General features: G+C 48.7%; 1 protein-coding gene across 1 annotated transcript; it reads right to left on the bottom strand.

Annotated features, from left to right (window-relative positions):
- Nucleotides 1-771: 771 nt before the first annotated feature.
- LOC125511160 (actin-depolymerizing factor 3-like) lies at nt 772-1694 on the bottom strand. Its single transcript, XM_048676456.1, has 2 exons — nt 1400-1694; nt 772-1301 (listed from the first exon to the last, which is right to left on the bottom strand). Exons 1-2 carry the CDS (start codon nt 1574-1576, stop codon nt 876-878), a joined length of 603 nt encoding a protein of 200 aa, XP_048532413.1. The 5' UTR covers nt 1577-1694; the 3' UTR covers nt 772-875.
- Nucleotides 1695-10699: the final 9005 nt, after the last annotated feature.

The following is a 10699-nucleotide window of genomic DNA, read 5'->3' as shown; positions in this document are numbered from 1 at the left end:
CATCGTGGGTCGCAGGCAGACAAGTCTGGGGACCCCCGTTCCCAGAACGCCGACACATGCCTCCAGGAAGGTCACGACGCGAACAAGGCCGCTGCTGCCAAATCATAAGAGGATTGAAGGTTTTCACCCGGGCAGGGGATCAGAGTGGGACCTCAACTGCGCCTCCATGAAGAAAAGTGACGCCCTTGGGCGTCGCCGTTGCCGGCCGGCTAGACCGGCCAAGGTTTCCTCCGGACCCCAAATACACCACGAGCGCTCACCACCACCGGAGCTGGCAAACGCAAGCCATCGGGACGTCAAGAGAGGCAACGGGACAAAGGGGAACCTCCAGATTTAACGCAATAGAGCACCGTGTCGTGGCCGGCTCCACCAACGACCCGCCGCCCGCACAGCCGAGCACACTGTCCAACGTCTCCTGCAGACGTCGCCTCGCCGGCAGGGCCACCGCCCCATGAACCGATAGGCCTCTGATGCGAGTCTCTGGTCCGCACACCGTCGAGATCGATCCGAGTGCCGAGATTCTCGCCACCACCTTCCCCGACGCCCACGCGGGCTTTCCTGGCAACCGTCTCCGGTGGCGGCGAGGAAGAAAAAAAGAGGGGGAGGCCCTAATCGCCCCCCGAGTCTCCCGAGGGGCGCTGAGAGGGCCATGTATCGCTTTAACCGGATATTTTGTCGGTTTCGAGAGCGGAAAAAGATCTATTGCTGTCATTATAAGTTTCTTTTCTGGTAAGGAATAGATCAAGCACTCAATTATCAATCTCGAGGAAGTAAAAAGGAAAACCCAATCATTCACAAACCACTACACATGGAAAAACATTATTTGGATCCAGGCGCCGACCGATCGTGCGCGCGTACGGGATGGATTAGCTTAATTAGGTGGTGTAGTCCTTGAGGATGTTGAGGGTGAGCTCGCTGGCGTCGGTGGCCTGCACGTCGATCTGCACGCCGTCCAGCTCCTTCTTGAGCCCCTCCGTGGAGCTGGCATACAGCATCTTGTTCCTCGCGTCCGCAGACTCCGGCGACCAGTGGATGAAGAAGATCTTGCTCCGCGGCGTGTCCCCCGCCGAGTCCTCGGACACGAAGTCCAGGTCGTACACCGCGTAGCGGCAGTCGTCGGCGGGCATCGCCGCCGCCAGGTCGTCGAAGGTGGCGTCGAGGGCGCCCACCTTGTCCACCACCACCTGCTGCGCGTCGTCGTCCATCTTGTACACCACGAACCGGTGCTTGCGCTCCGCCCGCAGCTCCTGGAACACCTTCACGCACTCCTCATTCACCGCCACCCCGGAGACAGAGTTCGCCTGCGCACACAACCAAATTCCACCAAGATTATTCACGAACGAACATCTCAAACTGACCAAGAAAAGGAAGGAGCAGAGCAGGTCGTAATGGCACTCACCATTGTTGATGGATCCGGAGGTTGGCCCGAGGAGAAATCCGTGTGCTGATGCTGAGACGGGAACTGGTAGCTGGATTGAAAGCTGATGGTTGGGTGTGATGAGTGTTGTTGATTTAGCAGTGTCTGGTGTGGTGATTTTATAGGAGGGCCGTGACCATGTCGGCGAGATAAAGTCATGGAGGTGGACACGTACGTACGTGTGGGCGCTGCGACGTCGCGGTCGACATGGATGGTGCCGACTGTTCTGGACGGGTGGATGAGGGAGGAGGAAGAGGAATCATTGGAGTGCTGTGAGTCACGCCGAATAGTCTAAACGAGGGAAGTCGACGGTGTGGTGGGTGTGTGGCCAGTTCTGTTCCGCTGGCGTGGTCGGCAGGGTGAGGGGTGTGTCCGTCGGATTGGCTTTATCCTTATTCGGTGCGGATCAGCAGTGGGAGTAAACAGTCGATCGATTCTTATTCGGTGCAGATCAGCAGTGGCGTGCGGATCTGATCTCTGTCGCCGCATGCACCTGTCGGGCAAGCAGAGTCCAATGTTCAGGGCTCCTTTGATTCAAAGAAATTGCATAGGATTTTTTAGAGGATTTGAACCTTTAGGAATTTTTCTATGATACTCGTTTGATTCGTAGGATTGAAATTTTTAGGAATTTTTTTTCATAGGATTCATTTATACTACATTTTGAAGGAAAATTTTCATCTACTTAAACCTTTTTGTAGAATTTCTTTGTTTTTCCTACGCTATCAAACATTTTTTCAAATCCTGTAGGATATTATGAAACATGTCATCCTATTCCTGCATTTTTTCTATTTCTTTATTTTAACAATCCTACGGATCAAAGAGGCCCTCATTTTGAGTATGCAGGTGAACGAAGGTGAACCGATTGTGTGTGTGTGTTTACAAAATGTGTGAGCAAGTCATCTCCGGCATCACCGCATCAGGAACGTGAACAGCAAAAAGAAAAGGACAGTGATAGGCGCCGGTGTACTGTCCCAAATTTCAGCCGGTTTTAGGCTAACTCCATCGCGCGATCTTAAATGGACGTTCGTTTTGTCCGATATTTGTCCGTTTGGGTAGAGTAATGGGGACGGGTCCGCGCGTGTCCTGAAATGCGGTGGCCGTGTGCCCAGCGCGCGGCCGCATCCGTTTGCCTCATTCTGTCCGTGTCTATTTTAAAAAAGAGCAACGTTTCAAATGCCAAGCCCTAGTTCATCAGGCCAGCGGCCCCAGTTCATCACGCCGCCAACAGAGCCAGCGGCCTACACGTCCATCGTCGGCAACTCAGCCAGCGGCCGGCAACACATACAACCTCCAAAATGAATAGTTGTCCTCGCCGGCAACACAGTCGGCGGCCGGCAACACAGCCGGCCTCCAAAATGAATCTTTTTCTCGCCGGCACACAGCCAGCGGCCCAGCGGGTGGGCGGCACCCATGCCAGCCTCCAAAAAGAACGGCCACGGCCGATCGGACGACCTAATTCAGGCCGTCGGCGTCGAGCATCTCCTTCTGCCTGGCCTCGAACCAGGCCCTCGTCTTCTCGCTCATCTTGGACAAGTTCACGCTCATGATCGCAAGGGCCACCTCCTTCACTTTGGTGGCGGCATTGGTGGCATCGATGCCAAGTTGCCTCTGTCTGGCCTTGACATTGTCAGCCTCCATGTCGAGCTGCCTTTGCCGGGCCGCCTCCTCCATGTCGAGCTGCCTTTGCCGGTCCGCCTCCTCCATGTCGATCTTCCTCCTCTTGGCCGCCTCCTCCATCTCAAACTTCTTCCTTTGAAGGTCTAGGTATTGCTTCATTTGCTTGTCCTTGCTTTGCTGCTCACTAGTGCAGAACCGGACAATAGCACCGGTTCGTAAGGCCCTTTAGTTCCGGTTTGGTAACCGGCGCTAAAATGTAGGCACTAAAGCCCCCCCCCCCTTTAGTACCGGTTCAACACGAACCGGTGCTAAAGGGCAACCACGTGGCACGAGCCAGCTTCGGGGGCAGGGAGCCCTTTAGTACCGGTTGGTGTCACCAACCGGTATTAAAAGGTTGGGGGGGTTTGGGTTTATGATTTCTTTTTCGTTTAATTTTGTGTTTTCCATTTAATTCTTTTTCGTTTGCTGGTATTTTACGATACTACATATTGTACACGTTATGCATATATATAAATAGAATTTCTAATAGAACCGATCATAATATATATATATATATCATCGAATGTCTCACAATCATCATTAATTAATTCACATATATATACACACACGTATATATATATATATATATATACAATTTCTCCTAATTGGTGCCTTCGGAGCCAGTGGCATTAGCCTAGCTAATTGGTGCCTTCGGAGCACGATAACAATTGGAACTGGTTCATGGGGGCGGTAGCGGGTAATAGTATTCTCCTTTGGGATCTATGACCTGGTCGAGCAAAAATCCCGCTATTTCCTCTTGAATTGCTTCTATGCGGTCCTCTGCTAGGAGCTTGTCCCGCACCTCTTTGAACTGTTAAGAAGGAGATCAATATGCATGTGTATTAGTTGTGTGACTAGATATCGATAATTGATTAAAAATTGTGAATAGTGTTCTGACAATCGATATCGTACCCACTCCTGTCTTTGAGATTTGTTCCTTTCGGACGCCATCATGCGAATGTTCTCGCAAACGTAATATGCACATAGATCATTCCCCGGCGCCTGCTTGAGAGCCTTTACGAGAATGGAATTTGATCAGATAATAATTAATAAAGCATGATAATTAAAGAGATGGCAGCTAGCTAGTACTACTTAATTACTTACCTTGGGTCGATACCATTTCAGATTTTGTTTCCATGGGCCTAGAGTGGCCCTGATGAACTTTGCCTAAGCCCTGCCCGCCGACAAAGAAAATGAATAAATGGGTTATTAAATAGTTGTTATCAGGAAATGACGAACTAATTAAATAGGCCGAGATATAGTTAATAATGATTGAAATTACCTGTTGACTTTCCCCTTCACGATGGTGTAGTCACTTGCTTTCTTAAGTAGTGAGTCTAGTACTTCAACTGTTCCTTCATCAACTTTAGTGATTAACAAGATCCAGTGAAATCTGCATGCACACACGTTTGTATGTCTTAATTAAGCGGGCATATGTAAGCAAAAACATGTAGCTAGCTAGTAGGGAAAACAGAATTTGTAGTACAAGACCGTGTGACTCACTGGAAGTTGTAAGGAAGTAGTATATCTTCATTGTATTTGAGGTCCTTGAAGAACTCTAGCATGCTTTCCTCTACACTTTTTTCATGATATGGATCTATTTTCCATGTGTATTCATTAATGGTATTTGGGTCAACGAACCCAATGCCATAGCTTCCACCTTTTTTCATTTCATAAATCTTCATCCTGCATAATACCACAGAAAAGAATATAGTGAGGATAATTACAGGTAATGATTGATCAAAATGATCACTACAGCTAGCTTGAGACTTAAATTACAGAAAGAAATCACTTACAGACAATAGCAACTGACGATAGATTTGTCGAGTGCGTCTTGATTGTATAGCTGAAATAGTTCTGAATACTCAACGGTCACAGCTTTCTCATGCTAGTAATGATCCTTCTTGACATTCACCATGAGGGTCTCTCGATTGGAAATCTTGGTAATGTCCATGTACCATTGATGCAATTCATACATTCTCGTTGGGAGCTTATTGACCTCGTCTGGCTCGACCAAAGGTTGGCCCCGGGCATATTTCCGTTTTATTTCCTCCTCTCTAGTCGGAGACATGGGCTCGATATCGAGGAGTTGTCCAACAGTGATCCCGATCGTTTCAGCCTGCGCAATATGCTCCTCGGTTATTACCACATCGCCCACCCCGGGAACGTTAACGGTTTGCCCACAATAATATTGGGCGCGCCTACTCTCATGTGTTGTTGGCACAACAAGCGGGGGGATTGATTGCGCCGCATGTTCTCCCAGCTGGGGAACGGTTTTACCGCTCCTTTTGCCAGCTGATTTGCTCGAGCTCGCCTCTTTCTGTAGACGTGCTCGATTTAACTTCCTGATGTGGCGCTCATAGTCTGTGTCAACAGGCTTGGGAGCTGGTGCTCTAGCCATACGAATGAAGTGGTCAATCTTTTCCACAGGCACTTTCTCCCTTGGCGGCGGTGGCGGTTTCGGTGCAAAATGGGCTTCCACCTCGGCTTTCGATATGGCTACGTTTTCCTCCTCGGACTTGTCGTAAGGCCTCTGCGGAAGAGGCGCGAGGCTTGGACCATATTGAAATCGCTTGCCTCCGCCTGTACCTCTAGTACTACCTCGACTTGTACCGCTACGCACCATAGCTGAGGCGGCTCTCTTCCGTGATTGCTGAGGCGGCGAAGACGGCTGACGTGGCTGAGTTGGAGGAGGAGGAGTGGCCTGAAGCTGTGCCGGACTTGGAGGAGGAGTGGCCTGAAGCTATGCCGAACTTGGAGGAGGAGTGGCCTGATGCTTTGCCGGACTTGGAGGAGGAGGAGTGGCTTGAAGCTGTGCCGGACTTGGAGGAGGAGTGGCCTGACGCGTTGGTGGACTTAGAGGAGCGGGAGTCTGCTGACTCGGTGGCGGACTTCGACGAGGAGTCGGATGACGCGGTGTCGGTGGCCTTCGAAAGATGATGCAATCCTTTCTCCATAGGATGATACGATGGTTGTCCTCTCCCAGTGTGTGCTCATCGTCACCTCCAGGAATGTCAAGCTCTAGCCCGAATATTGGTCCACCACCTCATCAACCAAGACACGAGCATAGCCCGCTGGAATCGGGTTGCAATGGAAGGTTGCCTCGGGGGGATTTGTAAAAACAAGGGCGTCCGCCACCTTCATGGATATGTTCTTCATTTTGAAGTGTAGCTCGCAGTTAGTGTTCTCCATGATGTCATCCACTGTGTAGCTATCCAGTAATGCGTCGCCCGGGACGGAACCCACGCTACTTCTCGGCATGGATGGGACGGTGCTATCCAATGGTGGATCATCCGCTAGCTGCTGAGACCCCCTTTGCTGGCTAAGTGAGTCAATCTGCTCCTGCTGCCGCTGGAATTTGACTGCCAAGTCCGCGTGCGCTGATTCTAGGCCTTGAAGGCGTTCATAGTCTAGCTTCCTCTGCTCCTCCTCCATCTTCCTCTTCTTCTCCTCCGCAATCTTCTTTCTCGCACGGGTTCTGTAGTCGGCGTTCCAGTCCGAAAACCCCTCATACCACGGAATAGCGCCCATGCCTCGTGTTCTTCCCGGGTGTTCAGAATTTCCCAGGGCATGCGTAAGCTCGTCGTTCTCTCTGTTGGGCTCGAACAACCCCGATCGAGCCTCTTCTATTGCAACAAGTAGCTTATCTTCGGCTCCGTCCAGACATGCCTTCTTCGAAACTTTGCCTGTCTTCGGGTCCAACTCCCCCCATGCGTATAGAACCAAGTCCTGCACCTGGGGGCCAGCTCAATGTTTCTGGAGTGACACCTGCATCCAGAATCTCTTTCTCAGACTTATCCCACTTAGGCATTCCCACCGCATAGCCACCTGGCCCCAGCTTATGGAACTTATCCTTTTTTGCGGCATTGGCCTTGTTTATTCTCGACTGTTCCTTAGAGAATTCCGAATCCTTGAATTTCACGAAATCGTCCCAATGAGCACTTTGCTTCTCTAGTGTTCCCTCGAATACTGGAGTCTTCCTTCCTCCGTTGACGTACTTGGCCCATTCACGAATCTTGTGGTTCTTGAATGCAACCGCCATCTTCCTAAGAGCAGCGTCCTTGACTTTCTCCGCATCTGCATCTATGAAATGATCTAGTAGGGTGAAATGTTCCATGAGCATTCCCCAAAGCAGAAGTTTTTGTCTGTCGTCGACAAAAGTAACTCCTGGACGTGGCTTTGCTGGCTCTCTCCATTCTTGAAGGGAGATCGGGAGTTGTTCCTTCACAAGAACTCCGCACTGACGAATGAACTTGTCCGCAATCTTCTTAGGCGCTAATGGTTCGCCATTAGGTATGATGGCCTCGATATTGTACTTTACGCCCTCCTTCAACTTTTTGTTCGGGCCACGTTTCCTGTTGCCTGAAGATTTGCTCGATCCGGATGGCTGAAAGAAGAAAGATCGATTCATTAATATATCTTCAAGTAATTTAAAACATGTGATGATCACCAGATGCCTGCTTATATAAATATATATACCTCGCCGGTCTTTATTGTTTCAAGATCAACATTTTCTTCGTCATGTTCATAGTTCATGACTTCATCAATTCGGTCGTCGCGATCGAATATCATATCACCCTCCCCGGTGTTGTTTAGATATTCGGAGCCATCATAATCTTCTTCATTCTGATCATCATCTGGCCCGCGAGGATTGCGTATGATATTGAATAGGGCCTCTTTTCCCTCTCTGCCGGTATTGTTCGCCATAGGTTTTGTTTAACTAATCCAAAAGAAATATATTCAAATTACAATGCATGGATGCAATCAATTAATAAGGAAAAACTGAATCAATCATAGTACATAATAAGCATCATCGAATATAATCTCGAATGCGTCGTCTCGAATAATAGATATAATCTCGAATACATCGTCTCGAATAATAGATATAATCTTGAATACATCGTCTCGAATACATCACTAGCTAGCTAGCTAGCAAGCTAATAAAGATCGAATACTACAGAGTAATCTAGGCCACTCGCGGTTCCTGAGGTGCGGGCGGTGGACACCCAAAGAGAAGGAACCATCACTGGATCATAGCTCGGGTGATCTCCCAAAAGAACCTGCCAGGTATTGGAGAACCTGACGTCCATAGCAGCCATGTAGCGATGGACGTGCTCGTCCTCCTCTCTGACATGGCGACGTACCACCTCCGGCGGGGCCGGCTCCCTCCGCACCGAAAGTGGCCCACGCGAACGCCACCAAAGGAGATGAGGGTCGACGACGGGACCCGGGGCCGGTTCCTCACCAAGCATCGCGCCCCTGAAGGTAGCACCTCCCAGTGCCAACCCGGCGGAGCCCAGTCCCGGACATGGGTCCTCTGAAGCAGGACGTCGTCGCGAACGGGTCGACGGCGAGGATGCGGGCCGGGCATCGTCGACAACAAATACTATATGCCGCAAAAGTAAAGTAACATTTTTTAAATGATGGATTGTGATTTCATATATGCAAATTCTAAATTTTATAACTAAAACTAACATTTCTAATATTTCTATAACTAAAACTAACATTTCTAATATTTCTATAACTAAAAAACATTTCTATATATAACTAACATTTCTAATATAACTAACATTTCTATATAACTAACATTTCTAATATTTCTATATAACTAACATTTCTATAACTAAAACTAACATTTGTAATAATTCTATAACTAAAAAACAGAAAGATTGCTAACAATTCTATAACAATGTGTGTGTGTGTGTGTGTGGTTGGCGGCCGGGGCAGGAGCTCACCGGCGAGGCGCGACGACGGTGGGCGGCGACGGGGACGGTGACGGGGACGGGGCAGCGACGACGGGGACGTGGACGGGCTGGGTGGGGACGACGGGAGGACGGGGCGCGGCGCGGCGACGGGGCGCGGCGCGGCGACGGGGACGGGGACGGGGACGGCGACGGGGACGGCGACGGACGGCGACGGGGGCGGCGACGAGGGGTGGCGGCGATAGGGCAGAGGAGAAAGAAGCAGGGAGAGATGAGAAACTGACAATTTTTTTGAAGTGTTTTCTTATATAGAACCCACCTTTAGTACCGGTTGGAGCCACCAACCGGTACTAAAGGTCTGTTTTGGCCAGACGAAGCGGCGGGAACCGCACCTCCTTTAGTACCGGGTCGTGGCGCCAACCGGTACTAAAGGCCCCCCTTTAGTACCGGTTGGAGCCACGACCCGGTACTAAAGGGTGTGCGCTGCCAGGCGAGAGGCGTAAAAGTTTAGTCCCATCTCGCTAGCCGAGGGGCACTCGCACCTGCTTATAAGCCCCACCCGCGCTGCTGTCTCGAGCTCCTCTCTTAAGCAGGCCTTCTGGGCCTACCTCTGCTGCGATGCCCTGTTGGGCCTACTGGGCTAGCGGGCCTGCATCCTGGCCCAACTAGAATTTGGGTTTCTAGTCGTATGCAGGCCGCTGTGGCCCAGTAGGTGGGCTTTTTTTCTTATTTTTTTGCTTTATTTATTTTTGTTTTATTTATTTTTGAGTTGTTTTTTGCTGTATTTAGAGTTTCTTTGTGAATATTTTTGCTTTAGGTACAAAAAATTACAAACTTTCTGTTAGTACCGGTAGTTTACAAATTTGAATAGTTTAAATTTTGAATTATTTGAAATTTGTGTGAATCACTAGTTTGTGAATAACTTAACTTTGAAAATAGATTTTTCAGTGATTCTTTTTTCTTATGTTTAATATTAGTGTGTTTTATCATTATATTCAATTTGGTAATGCTTAGGTTATTTAAAAAATGAAATGCCTTTGTAACGGATGAGTTTTCGTCCGAAACCATGATACTTCGAAAGAGATTGTCCATTTTATACACGAAGTGCATCCAGTTTTGCGGTAACCCTCTCTACTTTTTTGCACATGGTATGTGGGTGAGATTATGATACCATGCCAACTTTCAACCTTTTCTGAGTTCATTTGAAATGCTTTTCAATTTCAGGGTCATTTAGCTGAAAAATCAGTAAATGCATGAAAGAATTTGCTTGCACATAAAATTTCTTCGCGTTTCAAATGCCAAAACACATAACTAGCTACCCTAACTATTACAGAGATTCCCTCCCGGGTGTGAAACACAAAAGAAAGTGATGATAGTGAAGCCGATCACATCCCAGATCTTTGGGTTTGAAACTTTTTCTTCGCGTGTGTCCCTTTGCGCCGTAGCCATGGAAAATCTTCATCATTTAACTGGATGCTCGGGTCAATATTCACTGTGAATGGAGCAATTTCATCAAACTTTTCATAATCTCCTGACATGTCTATCTTGTCATCCACTCCCACGATGTTTCTCTTCCCAGAAAGAACTATGTGCCGCTTTGGCTCATCGTACGATGCATTCGCTTCCTTATCTTTTCTTTTTCTCGGCTTGGTAGACATGTCCTTCACATAGAAAACCTGTGCCACATCATTGGCTAGGACGAATGGTTCGTCTGCATACACAAGATTGTTGAGATCCACTATTGTCATTCCGTACTGCGGGTCTTCCATTACCCCGCCTCGTGTCATATTGACCCATTTGCACCGAAACAAAGGGACCTTCAAACCACGTCGATAGTCAAGTTCCCATATGTCCTGTATATAACCATAATATGTTTCCTTTCCTGTCTTGGTTTCTGCATCAAAGCGAACACCACTGTTTTGGT

Source organism: Triticum urartu, chromosome 5 (genome assembly GCF_003073215.2).
Source record: "Triticum urartu cultivar G1812 chromosome 5, Tu2.1, whole genome shotgun sequence".
NCBI classification, from domain to species: domain Eukaryota; kingdom Viridiplantae; phylum Streptophyta; class Magnoliopsida; order Poales; family Poaceae; genus Triticum; species Triticum urartu.
This window is presented reverse-complemented; position numbering and strand designations above follow the sequence as displayed.